The sequence below is a fragment of the Tenrec ecaudatus genome, chromosome 1, assembly GCF_050624435.1.
Source record: "Tenrec ecaudatus isolate mTenEca1 chromosome 1, mTenEca1.hap1, whole genome shotgun sequence".
Lineage (NCBI taxonomy): Eukaryota > Metazoa > Chordata > Mammalia > Afrosoricida > Tenrecidae > Tenrec > Tenrec ecaudatus.
In genome coordinates this window covers 137,504,545-137,530,529 of record NC_134530.1, presented here as the reverse complement: position 1 = coordinate 137,530,529, position 25,985 = coordinate 137,504,545, and the positions used below count along the sequence as shown (strand labels likewise).

Here is a 25,985-nt window from a genome sequence, read left to right as displayed (position 1 = left end):
AATGTTAGTGGCTGATAGTGGAGGATGGGGGAAGGAACTAAAGGGTAAATTTGTAGTATGCACAAGTAAAACACAATGTGATGTTATTACTACCACTTACATTATGCGTTCTGTTTCTGATGAAAAGTCAACATATCTTCCAAAAATATATTTAAGGTCCTAGAAAATTAAGAAAAATAATAAGAAGAAAACCAGGAAAAGAAAAAGTAAAACAATAAATCAATTTATACATTTCAACTTACCTTTTCCTGAACATGTTTAGCTAAATTCTTTACATAAATTCTACAGTTGGGTTCACCAGGTTCATAACTTCTGAAAATCGAATGTGTTTCCATCTCTTATTTAAGAAAATAAAACATAAAATGATTATAAAATTAAGATGTTTAAAAAACTATTAAGACAAATTAAGCATTATTAAAATGTTAAAATAATAAAAGTTAGCAATGATGTTATGCCCCCTACCAAAAATGTCCTGTAAAAATGTGAATTATGTGTGGTTTGAGACTGGGTGTGTGTGCGCGCAGGGGGTGGGGTGTAACTTAAAAAAAAATCTTTAGGCATCTAAAACAATGAAATTTGTCTGATTTTAAAAATCCTTTGAAATGGATTACTATATTAAAGAGATTGGAGTAAATTAATATTTAGCAATCATTTGTAAATTGCTTTTATGGAAATAAAAGCCTCAAACTACCAGCCTCTGTTATAATCATAAAGAATGGAGTATTAAAATATATAGTAATTAAGCATTTCAGTTAAAGTGTAGCCTGAGCATCCCTGCCTCCAATAAAATCTTCCACTTAATGTCCTAATTTTCCTGACAATTAGATGTTCTCTGAAAAAATATTAGCTTGGAGTGTATTTCCCATTAGATATACGTACAGCCAAAATCTGAAATAATTTCCTAAAATGTATTAATATAGCAAAATTTGAATATTGAAAAAAAATGTTAGATAAAAAATCTTGAGGCAGACATGATTAATCATGAAATCATTCTTTAAAAATATTAAATAAAAATTTAATGTTTCATGTACATCTTAAGACACAATATTGTGATGGTCTATCAACTATTTCATCTATTTAAAATATATATGTAAGTTTGGGGAATTAAAATAAAAAAATTTCCCATAAAAATAAAAAGTGAAACAGCATAGTGAAAGTAACTGTGTTCTACCGAGGTGATTAAAAATATTACCTGGAGACGTGCAGTATGCACCTTAAATTAAGATAACATGAAAGAATGTGTTGTGCTTTTATCTAAAGAAATTTAAAACAGAGTAAATGCTGAATTAGTTCATGAAATTACCTTCTCTTGAAAGTTTGCCCTTTTTCAAATCTTTTCTAGAAATAAATTCAGATGGCATATCATCAGAATCTTCTTTAGTCTCCTCTGTGATGTTCATATTAGGTGTTGGAAAGATTTTCCCAAATCCTACATTAGATGCACTGCCCTCAATATCCGGTAAATCTATCAATTCAACAGTAACATTAACCATTAAAAATCTCCCTAATGAAAACAGCGTTTCACTTTTTTTAATCATAATTTTATTGTTAAAGATATCTCTGGTACTAAAATTTTTGCTGTTTTTCTCAATGCTACAGAATAGTTGTAGCATTTTTCTGTGAAGGCCACAATAATAGTATTTGAGGTTTTCAGACCATATGGTTTGTCATGACTATTCTTATCTGTCACTGTAGAATAAACGTAACTCAGATGATACCTAGAAAGCTCAATGGTTGCTTTGAGGTATCACTTCAAGCCTACACAGTAAAGTGACTCCAGTTGCTGTGATACGCAGAATATTTGGAAAGTATACACATCATAAAACAACACGCTTCTAGCAGGAATGAATACAAATAACTCATTAAAAAAGAAAAAAGGTCAACCCCAATACCGATCTTTCAAGAAAAAGAGAAAAGCAGCTATTTGTGTATTGTAAAAGTATTTTATTGAGAAGAATTTTAAAAAAATGAAATATTCAAATTAATATAGCAGCATAAACCACAAATTTCATTGTCAGCAAGACTTTACATTGGGTTTTGAGAGAGGATTGGGAAGAGTACATGTACTTGAATATAACGTCCTTAAGAATCTAACATATGAGGTAACAAAGCTTGCAAAATATGTACAACATACTTGCTTTTTGTATAAAAATACAGTAAACATTTACTAGAACTAGTCTAGTTATATTACCAAAATAGGGATCCTGGGATGGCAAAAGGCTATGAAAAAATGTAACTAATATGTTATACTTATTATTACAGTAACCTCTTCATACTGTAGAAAAACTATTACACAAACTGCACTCCCAGGGTATGAGGCGTCAATAAAACATAAATCTACTACTTTTACTTCAACCTTAGAACTGGACATTGACATAAAATGCCCACCTTTCTTATAGGTAATAAGCCTTTGAATAAACTCTGTTTCAAAAAATAAAAACTTTGTCAAACGGTGACTAGCTACAAGATGAAGAAAAACTTCCAAATAAAATATTTTGAAATGAACAGAAGCTTTCCAAAAGGCTATGCACTCTCGTTGACCATCAGACACAGGAATTAAAACCACTTATAGTTCTTCACTCACTACACCTGCAATACTTACTAAAAGTCTATTGTATATTCACACTAGTGCTCAAAGATATATGTACCAAGATATATACTCTAGTATTTTTTCTGTGAAAAAAATCAAAATAACCTCAACTTCTAAAGCATGATTATACAGAAATTGGTTTAACTGAATGTTGGGTATTATGAAGTGCTCAAACTTAGTAAGCTATCTTGACCATACTTTAATCTTGACAAGAGCAGAGGCTATGTTGAGATTACCTATGGTGGGCTAGCCTAAAGACGTTATATATAATAATTTACTTTCAATAGTAGTTACTGACTAGATGATAAATAAAGACTGTTAAAAAATAAGAAAAATAGAATGTGCTTATATATGTATATAATAAGGTCAGGGAGAATATATATTCACATATAACAAAAAATTAACAGAAAACCTCTAAGTAGTATAATGGGGGGAAGAATGGTGTTTGGAGTATTATTTTTTAATGTACCACATATATATAACTCATTTATCAGTCGAGATTTTCAGCACATATTTTGTTTGGCTTATACACGGGTCAGTAGTACCCCAGCGAGGTGTAACATCTCGCGGGTGATTGCCGTTCCTCCACTGTTCATTCAAAGGCCCGCTGACACTGCAGGGTTTTGAATGTTTGTTTACTCAAATCTAACCGATCAGAGCCATCCTATGACATGGACGGCTCCAATTCGCAGAAGCACCCGTAGTCACTTAAGGTGGCAGCTGAAATGGTAAGGATGTGTCTGTGCTCTGTCTCTCCCCTCTGGTCTCTGTGTTAATTCACATCCTGCATTTCCCACCCTAGGCTTATACTCGAGTCAATCAGTTTTTCTGGTTTTCCAGGTAATAATTAGGTACCTCGGCTTATACTCCAGGCGGCTTATATTCCAGTATATACGGTATATTATTTACCATTTTTGATATTAAAAATAAAGACTTAAAGAATAAATGAATGCTAATATCAAATCAATGTCTTAGGATAAGTAGAAAAATAAAATCCTATTAATTTCAATATATTATCTTTGGTAAACAATCTTCCATGCTTTTTTAGATTAAAAAACAAATATTTACATGAGATCCACAACTCATTAGTCACCTTGGTTACTTCCTAACCCAGACAACTGTACTAATTAAACCACCAGAAAACACCTAAAACAAGCAATGTCAAACTAAGCCAATATAAAAAACTCTTCCATTATATATTTTATTGTAAACATCAGGGAAAAGAAATAACAGTAAATTTCACCCTGGAGTTCATTACTAGCAAAAAGTAACAATGACAATCTTGCTAATTCAAACCAAACTCACTCCTATTGAGTTGATGCTGACTCATAGTGACTCAATAACACAGGGCACAAGTGCCCATGTGGGTTTTCCATGACTATTTCTTTAACAAGAATACAAAGTCTCATCTTTCTCCCAAGGAGCAGCTGATGGTTTTGAACCACTGAACATGGTTAAGCTATTAGCAGCCCAATAATTAAATCTACTCTACCTCCATGGCTCCTTGAAAATCTTGTTACCTAGTCTCTATCTTAGTTTCTTAATTAATGATATTGAGAAAGAATGTACTCTATGTTTTAAATGAAGATCCACAAACATGTTCCAAACAAATTCTAATGGGGAAAAACACAAAAAACTAATGGAAAACAATGTTAACATAATAATAATAAAAACAATAGAATAGACTTACCATAATTATGTTCCATTTCTAAATCTTTCTTAGATGTTGCTGGCAGGCCAGTAGATATATGGAATTCAATTTTTTTATTACCTACAGGTTGTGGTTGGTCAAATACATCTGAGGGTAATAGCACTGGATGCAAATTACTATTTAAAAACAAACAGCACTGGTTTGTAATCGCAAACAACAAAATTCTGAGTAAAATATTAGTCTAAGTTTACTTTATATTTAAAAAGCTAACAATGATAAAGCACTCACTGTACTACATGAAACACATAAAAGTAATTGACACTGAACACTTCAGTAAGTCCTAATCGAAGCACTAATATGGGTACTATTAAATTTCTAGTTTTCAGATAAAGAGATGAGGTTCACAAATGTTAGATTTAATTTGCATAAAATCACTCAGAAAAGGGCAACAGGCCTTGAGGACTATTCATTCTAAACCGCACGAATATTTAACAGTATGTACAAGAGTTCATTTTATTTATGCCAACTTGTCATGTTTATGCAATGTTCTTTATATACGACACAGCTGTGCTGTGAAACAGAGTGGGAAATAGTTCCACATTGCTAATGAATACTTAAATGAGTAGCTATTCCAGTGAAACCCAGTCCTGATTTAATTCAAGTCTAGATTTTTAATTGTTTCCGAAAATCTCTTAAATGTGTGAAGAGGCAAAGATGTCACTTTGGGAACTATCTCATATGCACGTTAAAAGTGGAAAATGAACAATAAACACTGAAGCAGAATTGATGCCTCTGAATTAGGATATTGGTGAAAAATATTAAATACTAAGGATTGTATAATCAAATGCTCCATTGTATAATCAGAAGTATAATCAAATGGTCCATTCAAAGTCAGGATGCAGAGAATTTGCCTTTTGTACTCTGGATAAGTCAGCCGACAGGACCAGTGACTGGAGAACAACGTCATGTTTGGGAGAGCAGAGCGTGAGTGAAAAGAGGAAGGCCCTCAATGAGATGAATTTGTGTCTCAAACACAACACCGATTGTACAGAGCACAGATTAAGAGATGGAACATTCGACCGGCCAGTGTGGATCACTGTATTACACAAGGTTATTCAGAGTAATAACTGACACCATGGCACCTAATAGCAGCATTACATCTAAAGCAGATCGCTCTACATCCATCTAGCTTTACCTTTCATCATTTATACTTCTATTTATCAAACTTTTCTCTACCTTTAAAACTTTCTCTATAGTTTTCCTTTCATATTGGATATCCATTCAATCCATTTACTATCTAATGTTTTTGCTTTTATCCTTCAAGGGGCAGCTCCCACATCTTTTAATCCGTAAGCCTTCCTAGATTTCTCATATGGTTTATTTCTTTTTCTTATGCCAATATATTGTTATTGTAATAATCACCTGAGCATTTGGTTTCTTATTCATAAGACTACTGATTCCCCACTGTTAATATGGCATTAAGGATTGGATGCATATACCAAATTACACAGGAAATGTTATCCAATAATTATTAAATATTTCAACTTATATTGAGATGCATATTTTAAAATGTATTCTGGTGGGCTCTGTGTGAAATATAAGAATTAGGAATTTATATTTCATAAGAATTCAAAGTACAAAAATGTTTGACATTCAGTAAGTGGAGTTAGGAGGAATGAATATAATTTCACATAAGCACATTGGTGATGCCATTATCAAAACTGGAGGAAGAAGAAACAGAGGAAATGAAATGAGTTTTTTTCAGAGAGTATTTAAAAGGTCTACAAGACACTTGTAATATGTAAACAGAAAGCTGAGAATGGTGGCTGTGTGTCTCACAAGAAAAAGGTTAATTCTGGCAATATAGAGCAGCTACAATAGTTGAAATCATAAAAAGGAATGACCCCAATAAGAAAGGCGGCATCCATCCATCAGCAGCGCATCACTGAAGCAGGCATGCAAAGCCAGCTTGTTGTTTGAACTGATAAAGCCAAGTGTCTTAGGGAAGGTAGGGAAAAGACTGTAGAACTGAAAGAGACAAGCAGGAAGTAAAGATGGGAAACACAAAGGAAAAGGTCATTTAAAACTAGGGCTAAACATTTGGAAAGTTGGGATTACTGATTTCATTAGAATCTGGTCAATAGTGAAAGAATTACAAGTGCTTATAAATTTGGAAACAGGAAGCATTTGGACAACCAAGGAGAGGGATATGAAGTAAAATCCCAGAGGGATGATGAGTTACACAAATAGACAAAGTACTCAGACACAGCATTTATTTCAGAATTTACAACAAAGTTACCTGTGTGGAACAGATGCAGGTTTACTGAACATATCCTTTATTTTTCGCCTTTTCCTCACATGGCGCTGCTTTATTGCTTTCGGTCTTTTGGGCTGAAGATTTGCTAGTTCCATTAATTTGTTCATCCTATATTGAGGAGGGAAGGGGAAAAAACTGCTTACCTAGTAGCATATTATTTACCATGAATATTATTGAGATTAAATTAGTATTTAGGCTTATAAAATGTTTGCCAAAGCATAACTTCTAAGCCATCAATTAAGATGTAATCACTTGATGAATGTTCAAGTTTTAAATCTCTTCATTAAAGTTTCTTCTTTATTTGAAAAATTTAGGAATTTACTTAATGACAATTATGCAATTTAATAAACATATCTTATTATAAAATTATTGGTTTCCTATATAAAATACCTGAACTTTATGCTAAATGGGTGAAGAGGATACAGTAACAAAGCTATCTAAAGTTGTGTTTTCTCTGATTGTTATTCTAAAGACTGTACACAACTAAATTATTCTGATTCATATTCCAATAATATAATGAGTCTAGACTGAAAATTTTTTATTTAAGAGCATTTTTGTGCATCATGGTTGCTATAAGCAAAGTAATTTGAACTAGTTCAAAACACAGTTTTAAAATATGTTACTATCAGTTAGCTCAAATTTGTTTGTTCTTTTGGAGTCTGGTACTTTCAATATTCTTTGGCAGCACTATAATTCAAACTGATCAATTCTTCAGTCTTCCGTATTCAATGTCCAATTTTCTCATGTACATGAAGTAACTGAAAATTCCATGGCATGGGTAAGGTGCACGTGTGTTTTCAAGAGGTTTTGTGCAGATTACAGTATATACTCGTGTATGAAGCAAGTTTTTCAGCACATTTTTAATACAGTTTTTATGGTATAATTAGGTGTCCTGGCTGATATTCGGGTTGGCTTATACTTCATTATATAGGCATTTACCCAATGCAATGCATCTTTTGATCTGATTGCTGCTTCCATGAACACTGACTGTGGATCCAAATAGGATCAAATCCTCGATAACTTCTACCTTTTCTTGATAACATTTTATTGGTCCAAGTTGCGAGGATTCTGGTCTTCTTTACATTGTATTGTCATCCATACTGAAGACTACAATCCTTGATCTTCATTAGCAAGTGCTTCAAGTCCTCCCCACTTTCAGTAAAGTTGAACTGTCCGTATATCACAGATTAAGTCTTCCTCTAGTTCTGACACATTATTCTTCATATAATGCAGCTTCTCTCATTATTTGCTCAATATACAAGCTAAGTAAGATACAACCCCGACATAGTTTCCTCGTGTTAAACCATTCTCTACATGCAAATAAAACTGTTAAAAAATAAAATCAAATCACTAATGCCAAAAAAGAATGTTTCAGAGCATCTTCTGCTATCTTTGCTGATCTTTTCTTTCGTTCCTGTCCTTTTTAATAACTTTTTGCTTTCTTCATGAATGTTGTTCTTCATGTCCTCCCATAGCTTATCAGTTCTGTCATTAGTGCTCAATGAAGCAAGTCTGTCTTGACATCTTAAAATCAGGTGTGGTAGATTCAAGGTCATATTTTGGCTTTTGTGAACTAGTTTTCATTTTCCTCAGCTTCAACCTGTATTCACATATACACAAATACTTGATGGTCTTTTCCACAGACAGTCCTTACCTAGTTTTAGCTGACATTGAGCTTCTCTATAGCCTCTTCCCACAGATATAGTCAATTAGGTTTACATCTGGAGAAGTCCATTGCCTTTTGTGTAACTGAAAAAAAAAAGTCTTTGGTACAAGTCCTTGGGCTTACAAAATTCTATCATGAGATGTACAGATTTGTTACTGGATGAACCACTTTTCTGTCTGCTTGTTGTACTGTGGTGTTTTGTGTGTTGCTGTGATGCTGAAGGCATGTCACTGGTATTTCAAATGCCAAGTGTTTAACTGTTGATATTGAATGCTATTCATTGCCTCTTTCCACAGAGGTAATCAATTTGATTTCTGTGGGTTCTACCTGAATGCGGCCATGCATAAATTCACCATTCTGTTGTTGAAAAAAAGGTATTTGCTATGAACAAGTCTTAGTCTTGTAAAAATCTACCATGAGATCTCCAGATTCCTTTCCATGACCAAAACCCTAATTCCAACTACTATTCCTTCCTGTTTCCACTTTTGAATTCCAATAGCATTATCAATGTATCTTGATTGCATGTGTAGTTCATTCCTGATTGAAGGCACTGATAGAATTTTTCAACTTCCTCATCCCTAGCTTTAGTGTTTGGTACATAAATTTAAATAGTTGTGTTGATTGGATTTCCTGTAATGTGTCTGAGTGTGCGCGCACGCATGCCTGTGTGTGTATTGGGGTACCCAAAATAAGCTGGAATTTATTTTTTCTCCTTCAAAGCAATGTATTTAAATTTCTTTACAAAACTACCCTCTACCTTCAAAGTACTCTCTATCACACTTACTACATACATCAAATCTGCAATTCCAATCTGGAAACATTTTTTAAACTCAGCTATTTGCAGGGCTGACAGACCTTCCCTTATTTTTTTTTCTTTGCCTCCTACAAACCTTCCCTTATTTTTTTTCTTTGCCTCCTGCTATTCTTTCATGTCCCACTTCATTCATGGAAACAAAAAGAAGTTGCCTGGAGTGAGCTCAGGTGAGTAAGGTACATGGGGCAAGAGAGTCAGGCAGCTTGCTGTCCCAAACTGGCACACTAAGATGGCTGGATGAGCAGGTGCACTGCCATGGTGGCAAAAACAGTCTGCCACAAGTCAGGACTTTTTTGGTGCACACTGTTACACTATCTTTTCAGAACCTTTGAAGAGAAATGTTAATTAACAGTCTGACCTACGGGAAAAAATTCCAAATGTACTACAAGTGAACATTTTTGTTCATTTGAGAAGTTGACAGACATCCAGAACGAGGTTTGTCATCAATTGACATTTTCTTTTTTGAAATGAGAAAACCACTGGTCCACTTAAATTTTCCCCGTTGCTCTGTCCTCATAAGCCGTGTTCAACATCACAACAGTTTCTGCATTTTTCCCGAACAGGAAATACAATTTCACAGCTGCACTCTGTTCTCTTGAATTGGCCATCACAAAACAGGCTCGAGAAAAACATCTTTTATGAAAAAATCCACTGTGACCAGAGAGAACCTTCCCAGGCAATGGCACTGGGTTTACTTCGAGTGAGTTTTCAATGGTCACCTACCAGAAAAAAAGGCATGCTACGAAAAAGTTCTTTCCAGTGCAGCTTTATACTGTTTTTTTTCTGTTCTTTTTTTTTAATTGGGGGGTGGTACCCCCTTGTGTATGTGTGTGTATTCTATCACAGACAGTGTTGCATCTAAGAAACATTCTGGCTGTACTTCCCCCCCTCCCACACAGATTTGTTTACTCTTCTGGTAGTCATGATATATATTCAGTGTCCTTTTTAGAACTGTAATTCAAAACAATCAATTCTTTTTCAATCTTCGTTATTGTCCAGTTCTCATAGGAATTTGATGAGACTGAGAATACTATGGGGCTTGAGTCAGGCATATCTTAGTCTTTAAAGTAACATTTTTGCTTTTTCAGTGTCCAGAGATTTTTTTCAATAGAGTTGCCAATCCAATACGTTGTTGTTGAATGCTGCTACTATGGATGTTGTTTGTGGACATAAAATGAAATCCTTGACAATATCAACATTTTTTCCATTTACCATGACGTTGCATGTTGGTCCAATTATGATATTTTTCTATCATGTTGAAGTGTAATCCATATTGAAAACTACAGACTTCATCAGAAGTCTTCAAGTCTGCCTCTCTTTCAGCAAGCAAGGTTGTGTCAGCTGCACATTAACACGTCTTCCTTTAATCCTGATGCATGTTCTCCTTTACAGAGCCCAGCTTCTCAGATTTGCATAGCACACAAATTAAGTAACTATGGTAGGAGGCTAAACCTCTGACACATACCTTTCCTTATTGTGAATCATGCAATAATTACTTTTTCTGCCAAAATGCTACCTCTTGGGGTCTATGTACAAGTGCATAATTTCGTATTCTGGAATTCTCAATCTTCACAATATTCTCTGTCATTTGTTTTGAACCACAGTCAAATAAATGCCTTTTCACAGTCAATAAAGCACAGGTAAACACCTTTGTGGTATGCTAATAACAAAGGATAAATTCTCATTATCCCAAACTATGAGGAATAATACTTGATTTTCATTATTTACTGTTTTGTTCTAGAGTTACCGGGAACACTGAATCAGAGTATACAAACCAAATTTGTTTAATCACATTCACTTCAATTACTCTGCACATATATGTAGTCATGAAAAGAGTTGCCACATACCAATTGTAGAGTTTCAAACAAATATTAGGGAGTAAGCGAATTCATAGATACAGAATGTACAAATAATAAAGATATACATTGAGGATACGCCCTATTTAAAAGGAACAATAGAGTCCATTTCCTATATTTTTAGGAATCTAAACAAATCACTTAACAAAGGTCAACAACATGATGTGATCTTACAAACCTCTGACGGTCCTCATCATCACTGCTTTCATATTCTGATTCTTTACTAGATAATTCCTCATCCTCATCTGGCAGCGGAGGGTCCTCAGGTGGCTGAGGAGATGTAGGTGGAAGAGGTGCATGTAATGGCATATAGTCTTCATACTAAATCAAAGAAGAAAACAAAAGTACCATGGCAATTTATAATTTTTATAAAAACACAAACTATTTCTATTAAGGCATCCAACTAAGTTTTCATGGTAGGCATTGGGGAAGTTTTGAGAAGTTACTAAGAAGATTTATAAAGTCACTAAGATCTACATTAGAAAAGTAGCCAAACTCTTAAATTTTTCTTTCATTTAAATGTAAGCATTCCAAATAATTTCTCATTGCTATTATTTACTATTAAAAAGAAAAACCAAACTCCCTATCTAGTCAATGCTGACTCATAGCGAGCCCCTGTAGGTTTCCAAGACTGTAATTGCTTATGGGAGTGGAAAGTACAGTCTTTCTCCTGTAGAGCTCCTGGTGGTGTTGAATTGCTGACCATGCAGATCGCAGCCCATCATGTAACCACTACACCACCAGGGCTCAAGTGTATTATAGCAAAATAATTACATAATAAAATTAATCAAGAATAGGTTCAGCAGTCTATATATACATTGTTATATTCATATATCACATTCTAATAAAATATTAATTACCTTATTTGTTCCCTCAAATGAAACTCTATAAGAAAACCAAAACAAGAAAATTCTAGATAATAGTTAAATGTAACGGCAAGATGTTTTCAATTAAAGTACAGCACAATAAAACTGGCAGAAGTGATGATGGTCTCTACTGCCAAAAGTATCATTTTCATCTTCTGATGTTCCCATTTCACAGTTGTCTACTACACTATTATCACATTAAGCTTATGGTTGTTTCTATTTTCAGCATCTATTATAGACGTCTAGAAAATCAACTGTCATTTTGGCCTCAAGAATCCCAATAAAGCTTTATTTTGGAGCTTTCTTACCAATGGAGGTCGTGCAGTAATTGGTCCAAATGGTGTGGGCAAATTCATTTTATTCATAAGATGAAGAACCTTAAAGTAAAAAAGATATTTCAAATCATGTAGTATAAACTGAAGATTCAATCTATATCTTACATGTACTGAATTTTTTACTACAGTAACACCATTGGTAATTTACTACAGAACTAAAAACAGGACATTTCGGAATATTATCAAACCCACAGCTGACAAGTCAATTCTGACACAATGGACAGAGAACTGCCCCCACAGGATTGCCAAGATGTGCTTTTTACAATAGCAGATTGCCACATGGGCACTGCGGCTGGTGGGTTGGCTTGGCATGCTGGCTACAAATTGGCCGTACTCTGCAAGGCCCCAGTATGATACCACCAGCTTCTCTGCAGAAGACAGGGCTTTCCTTTTACTTCTGTCGAGTGAGTTTCCGTCTCAGAAACTGACAAGCAGTTCTACACTATAGGGTCACTTTTAAATGAGCACCGACTCCATGAAAGTATGAGTTTTTTTAGTTCTTTATTTACCACGTGAGTACTTAACCACTCTCAAGGTTTCCTAAGAGGAGCCTTCCTAAAAAGCTTGTCTATGCTACCAAGAGTTATTCCCACTATTAGAATTAAAACTTGCAATACAAATCCACTTTATCAAGTTGATTCTGATTCATAGAGCAAAGAACCTTGTCTTTCTCCTGCTGAGTGGCTGATGGGTTTGAATCACCAAATTTTGTTTAGCGTTACAATGATTACAGCACCAACAGGGCTGCTTGCCTTGCAATGTAAAGTCTGCTATACAGTACTTATACTCATTTCCCCAACTATCGTAAAATTATTAAAGTGAAGTACAATAAGGAAAGTAAACATTATGTTTCATAATTCAAAGGTTCTTTGTAGACTTATTACCATGCATTTGGTATGGTGAGCACTGCCTTTTCCCTTAAGAATCTCTATGTAAAAGTGTGGTATAAAGTAACAATTACCAAAAATTATATTTTCTTATTAGCTTGTGGTTTATTAGTATCATTACTACAGCTTATAATAGTTAATTGAACATTACTATAGCTTATAATAGTAATTGAATGGAAAGTCATAGCATTTTTATTATGTTTACAATATTACCTTTCTAGAATCTATTATTATAAATAAATATGAGAATTACCATGGAAAATAATGTATCAAACTATACAAGGATTTACATTTAGGGAAATAAGTCTTATTCTACTTACCTGTACATAGAACTTAGGCACACTTGCTAATGCATTCACTATGTTTGCTAGGATTGTGCTCGAAGGTGGTGGATACATATACTTGAGGCATGAATTTAAAGGAAAGGTCAGCCTTAAAAATAAAAAGCACATTAAAAATGCTTATTATATTTTTTGCCTTTTTTTTCCAAACAGAAAAGGGTTTGTTGTACTGAATAACCAATCTATATAATTGCCAAAGATACTCTGAACAGACATGATGGAAGTTGTATTTCTTGGTCTCCTCCTCCTAGGACAAACAGTAACTACTGGTCAGAGCACCTGCATGCTTGTTTGCAGTCCTCCAGGTCTCAACCTGGTCAGCTAGGAATTCCCTGCAGACCTTGTCTGTCTACAGGCAGAGAATACGTTCTATGGAATTCTGGGTTGAACGTGTTCTCCCTCATCTTAGGCACAGGCTGTGATATTTGCGATGTCGTTTTTGTTGTTAGTGCCAGGGTCAGTTCCAACTCATAGTGACCTTACGCAAAACAGAAGGAAACACTGCTCTGTCCCGCGTTATCCTCACAATTGTTCCTGTACTTGACCCCACTGTTACAGCCATGGTGTCAATTCATCTCATTCACTTCAATCACTCTGCACATATCTGTAGTCATGAAAAGAGTTGCCACATACTGATTGTAGAGTTTCAAACAAATATTAGGAAGTAAGTGAATTCATAGCTACAGAATGTACAAATAATAAAGACATACATTGAGGATATGCCCTAAAGTCTCTAATGTTTTAAAACTTGTTTCACATCAAAAATTCATTTCAGATAATCCATATCTAACATAAAATTACCTGATGCAGTACTCTTGATATATTTTGTTCTTAAAATACTCAAATACAAGCATTCAAAAAGAAACATTTTTATTTAAGAAAATGCAAAAATATAAGTTGCTTAAAGAAAAATATTTAATATAATTGTTCTTATCAGAGATTATAATCATGAACATCTTAGTAGATGCTTCTTTGACCAACAAACAGTGACAATTAAGTTCTCATAGCTCAAAAGGTATAATCAATACCATAACTAAACATGACACATGGTAAAATGTAACTTCAAGTATCTTATTTGCATCATATACACACAGAAGAGCAAAACCAAAAGCAAATGCGCGCATGCCCACACACTAACCCATGGTTTGGCGCAATTCCGTTTTCTATTGTTACACAATCATGCTCTTTCTTTTCTTTATCATCATCTACAGACTCCTCAGATCTAGAAAATAGAAAATCAAAGTTGATCAAACAGGATCTTATTTGTCAAACATGGCATTATAAAAAGTCTCCTAATAAAAAAAACTCAAGCATTTCTCAAGCAAAGACCAAAGAACAAGGGAAGTAAGAGAGAGCTTCTATGGAACACTTCTTTTTTGGACACTATACTAGGTACTCCACATTTTCATTAACAATTGACAACAATCCTCTGAAGACAGTATACTTCTTATTAACCAAAAAAAATAAATATTTACCTGGAGGGTCTGTTAAAATGCAGACTGCTCGGGCCTTTCCTACCCTTAGTTCCAAGTTTCTGATTCACTAAACCTGAGGGCTCCAAAATTTGCATTTCACACATGATGTAGATGGCCCTGGACCCCAGTTAGCAAATTTGTGAATGTAATACAATTAACAAAGAGTCAAAGCTAGGCAGCTGGCCCTGAAACATCAATCTTTGATTTTAATGGACATGACTAAACAGGACAACCTGCTATGTTTAACCAATTCTAGCCACCTTCCCTCCACTTGAACGTAAAGGGAGTCCAGTGCACAGATGAATGCTTTTCACCCGACGGCCTTCACATCAAATTCTAATAAGTCTAGGAACCCTGGTGGCATAACAGTTAAGCACTAGACTGCTAAAGTCGATAGCTTGAACCCTTCAGGGTTCAATGGGACAAATGACCTGGTGATTTTGATTCTTAAGGATTACAGCCACAAAAACCCTATGACAGTGCTTCTCAACCTTCCTAAGGCCGCAGCCCTGTCATACAGTTCCTCATGTTATAGTGACCCACCTAACCATAAAATTATTTTCATTGCTACTTCATAACTGTAATTTTGTTACTATTATGAATCAGGTGACCCCCGTGAAAGGGTCATTCGACCCCCAAAGGAGTCAAGACCCACAGGTTGAGAACTGCTTCCCTATGAGATAGTTCTCTTTTGTCATATAGGGCCACTACAAGTCATATTTGACTTCAGAACCCAAGAATACAGTAATAACAATACTAAACTAGCACTTAGGTTTCTAAAATTAAAGCACAATTAGTAATCTCGCATTCACTGACACTGAGTGGGTTCTGACTCATAGTGACTCTATAGCATAGGTAAGGGTTAGGCAGTCCCTGCAGGATTTCTGAGACGGTAACCATTTACAAGAGTAGACTGTCTCATCTTTCTCCTGTGGAGCTGCGTGCGGTTTAAAACTGATGACCCTGCTGTTAACGAGCCAAGTACCCACTCCACCACTAGCGCTCCTATTAGGAGTCCCTGGGTAGCACAATTGGTTGAGTACTTGGCTACAGTCTGGAAAGGTTTACAGTGCCAGCACACCCAGAGGTGCCTACGCTTCTGAAAGGTCAGTCTCGAACACCCAATGAAGTAGTCTACTCTGTGTACATGGAGTCACCACATGTCAGAAGCAACCTGCAAGCAATATCAAAAGCATCTTTCTAAATACATTAGATTCAAAGAAACTTGTATCGTGGACTGTTTCAAATTCTCTACTTTTTAATATAAAAACAATCCAGTAACAATATAACTGATGTTAAAATGTTAGGAAAATCTACCTAAATACCTTTTCTTTTTTTCCGTGTTTGAAGGAGATAGAGAGTGAACTTGATCTTGCTCTTTCGCAAATTCAACAATTAAAGTATGACCTAAAAGTTTCAGTTGATGGAGTCTTGTCAGTGCCTTCAAAAAGAAAATGAGAGAATAAAAAAGGTTTTGATGATCTAATAAAAATCACTTGTTACAGACCATATGCAAAGTAGTTGATACATTTGATTGTTAACAGTCTTCTTTGGCTATTTCTTACTTACCGATACTTCTAGAGAGGTAATTTTTTATTATGCATTAAAGGATTGATTTCTAACACTCAGCAAAACCAACACCTACCTCAATTTTCTAATCCATCGTAGTTACACGACCAAAGATAACAAAACTATCTAGTTTCCCTGAACTTCCTAACCATGCCAAAATCTGAAAGCAAGTCTCTAATGATACCACATGATATATTACATTCTCAGTCCATTTTCTTCATCAATCTCTAAGTACTTTCTTGAAGCCACATTACTCTCATTCTTTTAGTCCTAAGCGTGCAATAGGCTCTGTGTTTAACTGTTAACCTCAAAGCTGGCAGTTCAAACCCACCAGATGCGCCATGGAAGAAAGAAGATAAGGCTGTCTGCTTCCATAAAAATTCAGTCTTAGATACTCTATCAAAGGTTGCTAAAGTTAGAACTGATGTATGACATTTATTCTTGGACAGAGGCGGGTGTTATTCTTTTAGCACAAGACTTTGTTCCCTTGTTTTTTGAAAACCGAAGCAACTAGATGATAATTTCAAATTTTCAATTTCCCTTGTACCTGAATTTATATCCACATATTCATCTTCTACTTATCCTGCTTCTCTCAAGCCAATTGCTTGACTTGTCTATATGAAAACTTACCTCTCTCAAATATTGTAGAAATTGATTCTAGTAATTCTCTAGAATATTCTTAACAATATCAGCATGCTTCCATCATTAAAAAAATGACTAAGAGTTATCTAAACTTTCTATGCATAATTCTCCTTCCCATTTCAATTAAGCTAACACCCCACTGTATTGATACTGCTTGTGCATGGCCAAGTCAATGGTCAACTCTCAGTCTTCATCTTACTGCATCTAACCTGATTCAATTCCTCTTTGATACATTTTCTTCACTTGGTTTCAAGATGCCATATTTCCTTAATTTATGTCATACTTCATTGGTTTCTATTTTTAATCTCTTGTTTCTGCCTTCTCAAACTATTGATGTTAGAATGCGCCTAAGCTGTTTTTCATTCTTTCTACACACATTCTCTTTTAATACAGTCTACTATGTTTAAATGGGAGCCCCTGCAGTACAGTAGGTTACATGTTGAGCTTATTACAAAGCTAGCAATTTGAAACCAGCCTCTCACTGAAAGAAAAATGAGACTGTCTGCTCCCATAAGATGTACAGCCTCAGAAACCCACAGCAGCAGTTGTACACTGTCCTAGAGCCACTACAAGTTGGAATTAACTTATAAATATCAGATGCCGATGACTCACCAACCTGTAACTTCAACCCAAACCTAAAATCTAAGACGTGTATCTAAACTACTAGTGGATAGCTCTCATCAGATGTCTATTATGCATTTCAATAATTCAGAACTAAAACCACTGATCCTTTCTCCCAAAATGTGATCCACTTGGAGCCTTCCCATTTTAGTCGACAGTAATTCCACTCTTCCAGTTTCTCAGGCAAAAAGCACTGGAATCTGCCTAAACCCCTATTTCTCATCTTCTAGATCCACGCCACTTTTTACTTTCACCTTCAAATTGTATCCAGCACCTAACAACTTCTTGCCACCTCCACCGCTGTCACCATGCTCCAAGCAACCACCACTTCTGGCCTGAATTGCCATAATAACCTTTCACCAGACCTCCCTTTTCCTCTCCTTACTGTCCATCCTACAGTCGACTCTCAAAACAACTGCCAAAATGATCCTTTTCTGCATAGATCACATTATTTCACTCCTTTGCTCCAGGTTAATCCTGATCCCATAAAAATGCATTACTTAAAATTTTCCTGCCACGTTAAGAACTCGCTGTCTCACCCCGGGTAAAATACCCTTAATTGTTGACATTTATATAATATAAAATCTATTTGAAATGCCAATCTGAAATCCAACTATCCAACAATGTATGCAAGGGGCTCAACATCTATAGGAGACACAATCCCTACACACTTAGACTCCACCTCGTGTCTAGTAGCTACTCTTTCTTGTATCTTCTTTTAGCCTCTTTTAGAAGGTGTCTCTTCCCTTGGCCATTCTTTGGCTTTCTCCCTGCTGGAAAGCTCTAGCAATATATTATTGAGTTTAAAAGCATAAAATGCCTTTAGAATACCTACAAAACAAAGTTCAATCATTTGTTCCCACCAAGATTTGCATTCAATCAATTTCTCAAGTCCTATTTCCATCCCAACCATTCAGTATTCTCCAAACTTCTGCAAGCCTCACATTTGTGTCCCTAAACCTGGAAGACTCACCTCTCTTCTTAAAATCCAAATAATTATTAAAGGTCTGGTTCAACAAACATCTTTGTTGTTCCTATCTTAAGGTTTAAAAATATATATTTTTTAGGTGGGGGCGGGGAGGGAGAGGGAAAATGAGGAGCTGATGCCAGGGGCTTATGTGGATAGCAAATGTTTTGGGAACGATGAGGGTAACAAATGTACAAATGTTCTTTATACAACTGATGTATGTATGGATTGTGATAAGATTTGTATGAGCCCCTAATAAAATGATTAAAAATATTTTTTTCTTTTAATACTTTAGACATTCTAACAAGTCCATTGTAATTCGTTTGTATTTACACCATTCTTATGTCCAATTATCTAAGACTTAGGCAAGCACTAACAAATTTTTCAATATGGAAAACCAAATATAGTCCATAGGGCAAACTCTTGGAATAAAACCTTTTTTGCTTTTAAAAACTTCACATTATCTCCCAATTTTCAACAAAGTATTAGATAATACAAATCTATTATTAGATCTATTATTAATTGCCTTAGCAATTAAGAAAAAATCATACCTACCTTTATAGCTGCTTTTTCATTAGGGAAAGTAGCAAAAGCTGTATGTTTCTGAAAGAGAAGGTAGAAATTAATCCCAACCTAATCTGATTATAATAAAAAGACTGACATTTTACCAGTAGACACAGATTTGATGCAGAGATCAGGGGAAAGTATAGCAAACTGAGGTTATTTTGCCTGTTATCGGCGTCATTACATAAAGGTTTAGAACCTTTTGGGGCCCGATTTCATCATGCAGTTTTATCTATGTAGACACACATATACACTTTCATACAGCTCGAGAAGGGCCGGTGAGCTACACATTGAGCTGCTGATCAAAGATCAGCAGTTTGAACCCACCCGATGAGGCGTGTACTCCCTTCAAGATTCAAAATCTCAGAAACCCAAAGCGGCAATTCTACTCTGTTCTGTAGTGTCAGTGTCATTACTAGTTAAAATTGACTTAATGATTAAAAAGGTTTGGTTTCAGTTGATTTTGTTTTAGTTTTCATATAGTTTGTAGATGCTAAGTTTAAGAACTTCTACTATAAAATGAAGACCATCTTTATTAAAAATCATACAATATCTTCTATTTATAATATTCCTATAGATCTAAATTTTCCCTATGATTCCTTACACTTAAAAAATGCTGACCAACAGAGAAACTATTTCTCCAGGTACGTTTCTTTTTTTTAAAGTCCTGGAATAAAGTCCAAGGGAAGACATCTATATTTAAATATAAACTTTAAATTTTTCTAAAAGCACAAGAAAAGGAGCATATGTCAAAAGTAAATCGTGACGCTGTTTAGAGTTGTGAGGCTTGCTAATACTTGCCAGGGTAGTGACAGCACACATTCTAATTTCATCTAATTTGATGCAGGATGGTTTGCTTAAATATAGCTCCCTAGAATATTTGTATTTGTGTGCATCAAGACTAACGCTGATAAAAACTAGCCTAACTCAGTGGTTCTCGAATCTGATTGCACATTAATTAGGGTCACCTCACTTACTGTCCTCATTCAATTCCAGTGACCCAAACAGGGCAAAGCAGAACTGATCCTGTGTGTCTCTGCGACTCTAACTCTATGGTAGTGAAAAGCTTCAGCTTTCTCTGCCAAGCAGCTGATTTTGAACTGCTGAGTATGCAGTTAGTAGTCCAAGTCTAACCGATTCTACGCAGTTGAGACTAAAAATATTGACATCTTGCCCTTTCAGACCATCTTGCAGGGAAAAAACAAGAGGCCATTACGAAGTCAATCGAATGTATTTCTGACATAAAAGAAAAATCATTGTGTAAACTGCTGTATAGGAAACTTCAAATAATCGTATTTTGCTCCCCCAAGGGATTCCATTAGGAAATTTCCATTAAAAAAATGTGGCAGAAATCCTGTCGCCAGTTTATTCACGTAACCGTACTATTGCGATTTGTCCCTTCCGGAGAAATACGTAACACTTGTCCAAGGATTTCAAGCAAAAGTGTTTCATCAATCTAATAGCTCCGGGGTCTAAGAAATATCCCCAAACTCAAGAGAGTTGTGAGCGTCTCAAGGCAGGCCCCCAAGAAAGAACACAACGAACTGTTCCTTTCCGTCCCTTCTCGTGCCCGGCGCTCTTCGCTCGCCTTCCCCGCGGCGCGGCGGCAGGTGGAGGACCCAGGCGGCCAAAGCGACCCGCGAAGGCGGCCCGGCCCGGCACCCTGGGGCGGCCTCCATCGGGCCCGCCCCTCGGCCCGCGCGCGCGGCGGCCCGCACCCTGGCCGCGGGCCCTGCGGGCGCGCCCTTACCAGTCGCCCCTTGTCTGACAGGACGCGGACCGACTGCGCCCCGAAGTACTTCAGCAAGTCCTCCTTCTCCTCGGCGCTCAGCTCGGCGGGGAGGTGCCGCACCAGAAGCGTCCGGTCGCCCCGCGGCGAGGCCAGCGAGGGGGAATGGCACCCTCTCAACTTCGGCAGCGGCTGCTCGGGAGCCGCCATCTTCCGACCCGCAGCCGGGAAACCGCGGGGAGAGCGGCGGCGACGGCGGTGGGAACGGCCGCCGGGCTGCCGGCTGCGGCGGGCTTCCGACTGGACGCTGAGGACTCCGGAAGCGAGGCAAGGCCGCGTTCTCGCGAGAACTGAGCCGCGGGGCGCGCTCCTGCCGGCGAAAGGGTGCGGCGTTACTCTACTGGGGAGAGCAACGTGGGTGCAGGTTCAGGTTCAAATTGCCTGTGAGAGGCGTGAGGATTAACCAACGGGCCAATCAAAGACGCGCTCTAGGGCGTCAGCCGTGTGAGAGGAAGGGTGAAGGTGTCCGAGGAGAGGAACGCGCGCTGCTGCGCAAGTGCACGCCAGGGCCGGGCTGGGGCAGCTGCGACCTGGTTGTCACCCTTCCCTCTGCCGCGACCCTCCCATCCAGTTCCTCCTGTTGTGGTGACGCCCAACCACAAAGTTATTCCCATTGCTACTTCATCACTGTCATTTTGTACTGTTATGAATCGAAATGTAAACATCTGATAAGCATAAGGTGACCAGCTTTTAACATTGGTAAAGCGGGACACCATTGACCAGCGAGGCTTGATTAAAAATTTGGTCTATAGAGAGCAACAAAAATTTTCATAGAACGCAAAAATAGTCTTGTAATATATATATTTTAATTTCGACATAAGTATAATGTACAAATATAATACATTAAAATATATAGTATTATTTTATTCTTTGCCATATTTCTCATTTGAGTGAATTTTTTTAGTAGATTGCTGTCGTTTAAAAGGTCATGATCACCTTTCTCACATAAACGCTGAAGACGAATGTGTGCATTAGCACGTGTGGTGAAGAAGGCTGATGGTGCCCGGCTATTGAGAGATATAGGGTCCAGGGACTTAAAGGCTTGAAAGTAAACAAGCGGCCATCTAGCCCAGAAGCAACAAAGCCCGCATGGAAGCAGCACACCAACATGGGCAGAGGGGACCAGGTTTCAAATCACAAAGGCAAGGGGGTGGGGGTAAGTCACATCACCGTGAATGAGGAGGAGCGCGTGATGGGGACCCAGTGCCCATCTGTAGACAGCTGGACATCCCTTGCAGAGGGGTAGTGGGGAGGAGATGAATCACTCAGATTTCAGTGTAGCAACAATGAAACTCAGAACCCCCTCTTGTTCTTGAACGCTTCCTCTCCCCCAATTACCATGATCCCAATTCTGCCTTGCGGACCTGGTTAGACCAGAGGATGCACATCAGTGCAATAGGGATCTGGAAACACAGGGAATCTAGGACGGATGAACCCCTCAATACCAGCAGTGGGAGTGGCGACACCGGGAGGGAAGGGGTTGTAGAAAGGGAGAACCCATCTCAGGGATCTACGTGTAACCTCCTCTCTGGGGGATGGGTAACGGGAAGATGGGTGAGGGGAGATGCCGGGCAGTGTAAGATAAGATAATAATTTATAAACTATTAAGGGTTTGTGAGGGAGTGGGAGGGAGTAGGGAGGGGGAGGGGAAAAAAAGGAAAATGAGCTGATTCCAGGAACCCAAGTGGAAGGCGAATTTTGAGAATGACGAGGACAACGAATGTATAAGAGTGCTTTACTCAATTGATGTATGTATGTATTGTGATAAGTTGTATGATCCCCAATAAAAAGATTTATTAAAAAAAAGAATTTATTCAATTATATTTCACACATAAAATGGCTTTCAGTATCAACACTTAACTGATTTTTCTGATGTCCACACTTTATTTACCGTAGAAAAAACGTGTTCAGTCGCAGCCTTAGTTCCTGGTAAGGACAGTGCGTATTCCACAATTTTTAGTGCATTATTGTATGGAACATGGTTTATTTCAAAATGATGAAATATTTCTAACCATTTGTTCTCTATTGTGATTTTTGCTGATGCCCAAGATTTAACCTTTTCCTTATCAATATATATATATTTAATGATATCTCATTAAAAAGATCATTTTTGGAAATATTACTATATGGCAAATTTTGAGTAATATGATCGAATGAATTTTGCACATCATTCCAATTAAGTTTTTGTTTTAATGTAACCCAATGAAAATGTTCAATATCATTGTAATGCACTGTCCACTCTTCTAAATAATCTATGCAGTTACTATAGAACTTTTTAACATGATTCATATCTTCACGATTTTTTGCACCTTGTTCTTCTAGTTGCCTTATACTATTACAGATAGTTAATGGAAGTAAATTATTTTCTAATCGCTCTTGGCACTGAAATTTTAAATTACTAACTTCATTTGCTACTTTGATTACCGAAAATTTGTCACCTTCAATAAGTTTGATAGCATTTTGAAAAGGAGCTGCTTGATTGTGTACAAACTCTAGTCAAATTTTTGAAGATTCTTTTTCAAAAAAGTCTTCTAAAATTCTAGGACATTTATTCTGTGATAGAGAGTAGGATTTCAAAGGATCATGTATTTTCAAAATTCTTTTGACTGTAACCAAATATTTTCTGATATTCGACTTCTGCAGTTTCACAAAATTCTTTAAGCATTTCAACACGCACAGTGTATATATATAAATAAGAATATATTTTAATAACAGTATTTTCCACATCTACGGGCAACAAATCAGCAGCTGTTTGAATGGTGTTATGTATTATGTATATTCCCTTTCCGTTCTCCCGCTTTTCCCTAGCTTGTTGGGCATTCTTTCCAAAATTCAGGACTTTTTTTAAAACCCCGCGGGACAAATTGTTAAAAATTGGGACTGCCCTGCCAAAAGTGGGATGACTGGTCACCTTATAAGCAGGATGTATTTTCATTGTTACAAATTGAGCAGATTCTAGGGAGAGATCCTTATAAGCTTTTATGTTAGAAACACAGCCATTATTTTGCTGAATTTCTGTGTGTAACAAGTCAAGTTCATCCAGAAAAGAGGATTGGAAATGTCCATCTCACCTTGTACTGTGAGGTTCTCACAAATTTGAGATTATTCATAATCAATTGTTGGAAGGCCCAGGGGATCTCTCCCATACTTTATATTTGCTGCTGAGCTAGAGATTAGAGATATAGCAGTAAACAATACAGTTTTAGTTTCATGAAACACTTTTCAAGGGGACTAGGGAAGGCCATGGGGCAAAACAAACAGAAAAATAGAAACTATGCAAAGTCTAATCATGAGGACTCTGTTTGCTAAGAGCTGGATAGAAAAATGAGACCCATCCATTCCACTTTCCACTTCCTTGATACTCACATGTAAGAGCTTTTTAGGGAAGCTAACAGGTTACACATCAGAGTTAGAAATGGCAAGGATACAGCAGTTCTTAGGTCAGGATTTTTTTCCTCAGTCACTTGGTCCCTTTGTCTCTACAAGTGTTACAAATGCTTTCTTCCTCATAATATTTGCCCAGAGGGAATCCTAATTTCCAAGCCAATCCCGTGCCTGAAGGCTCTCAGCTTCACAGCCTTGTGCTCACTCCCCTTGCCTCCACCATTTTCTGCAAAGAGGTATTGGGGTCCGAATGGACTCACTCCACTTGTGGCTCCTCTTTGTTGAAGACTGTGAAATCCTCCACTCTCTTTGGCGATGACTCACGCTATAACCAGTGGAATGGCAAATCTGACCAATGCCCTTGTGAGAGTCCCATACACTTAAAAAATGTCATGGGACTTTATTTATGCATTTAGAAGCTTAGGGCCATGGATTTATGGAATAACCCCATTGATTGGCTAGTAACATCTTTAATGCCTTGGTTTAGCAATTTTATTGACATTTAATTCACATATCATACTGTTCAACAGTTTAAACATATTAAACTGTGGCTGTCATCTCCACAATCCATTTTAGAATATTTTTCCATTTTAGAACATTTATTTTTCCTTGTTCTCATTAGCGCCACATTTCTGTGCCCCCAATTCCGCCATAACCCCAAGAAACTCGTAATCCAGTTCCTGTCTCTATAGATTTACCTACCTTTGATATCATATAGAGCAGTGGTTCTCAACCTGCGTAATGCCGCCACCCTTTAATACAGTTCCTCAAGTTGTGGTGACCGCCCAACTATAAAATTGTTTTCGTTGCTACTTCATAACAGTAATGTTGCTACTGTCATGAATCAAGCGACCCCTGTAAAAGGGTCATTCTACCTCCAAAGGGGTTGCGACCCACACTTTGAAAACTGTTGATATAGGGAAAAACTCTAAAAAAGAAAAATAAAAACTAACAAACAAAACCAATAAGAAGACATAGAGAATCCTCAGGTGAAGAGATAACAGAAAATAATAAAAACCAAAACAAAATTGAGATGGGTAAATGGGGAGAAATAATGAAAGGGTGTTACATTTTAACCTAACTACATCTATGTTAGTCCACTTTCCCGTCTCCTCTATCTGATAGCAAGGTGGTTCACAACCTTCTTAAATGGTCAGAGTGGATTCGCCTGAGGCTGATTCCATGTGGGAACCCTGCTAATGAATTTTGGACTTTCACTGTCATGTGTAGTCTTCTGCAAACCAGGTATTCAGAGTTAAAGCTCTAATACTGAGGTAGTTAGTTTATTGTGTCAGCCTGACCTACAAACACATGTGGGATTAATTGAAGGGCGGAGAGATTCTTGTTTCTCGCTCTTTGATCATCGGATTAGTGTGCGGCTGCCTTGCTTGTTCTGTGCCTCAGTTTGCAAGCTACACTACCTGTGGGACACCTAACCTGTGGACTGTGTCACTGTAATTTGAGGTTCCTTCAAGACTTACTTTGCCACACAATTGGAATTTACATCTCTTGGGCTGGGGACTGACAGTTGGTGACCTGCCTTGCTGTTTGCTACCTGTGCTGGGATAGCCTGAATCTCCCTACAGAGGACTACCTTGTGGCCCTCAAGACTTGAAGGACTGCCAGTGTCTCACACATCTCTCACGTGAGT

The 25,985-nt window shown here is 37.0% G+C and overlaps 1 protein-coding gene across 2 annotated transcripts in view; it reads right to left on the bottom strand.

Moving 5' to 3' along the window:
• RNPC3 (RNA binding region (RNP1, RRM) containing 3) overlaps positions 1–21,315 on the bottom strand; it is a 28,251-nt gene extending 6,936 nt beyond the window's left edge. The window contains exons 1-12 of one of the 2 annotated variants that reach the window (XM_075558831.1): positions 20,912–21,315; positions 19,153–19,200; positions 16,124–16,239; positions 14,462–14,545; positions 13,303–13,414; positions 12,069–12,137; positions 11,073–11,215; positions 6,541–6,666; positions 4,281–4,417; positions 1,304–1,465; positions 243–337; positions 101–159 (exon numbers count right to left, since the gene is read on the bottom strand). In XM_075558831.1, the coding sequence (XP_075414946.1) occupies positions 101–159; positions 243–337; positions 1,304–1,465; positions 4,281–4,417; positions 6,541–6,666; positions 11,073–11,215; positions 12,069–12,137; positions 13,303–13,414; positions 14,462–14,545; positions 16,124–16,239; positions 19,153–19,200; positions 20,912–21,100 (1,340 nt within the window). In that variant the 5' untranslated portion in view covers positions 21,101–21,315. The remainder of the gene's footprint in view (positions 1–100; positions 160–242; positions 338–1,303; positions 1,466–4,280; positions 4,418–6,540; positions 6,667–11,072; positions 11,216–12,068; positions 12,138–13,302; positions 13,415–14,461; positions 14,546–16,123; positions 16,240–19,152; positions 19,201–20,911) is intronic. The other variant, XM_075558830.1, reaches the window with a different exon arrangement.
• Between the last annotated feature and the right edge of the window lie 4,670 nt (positions 21,316–25,985).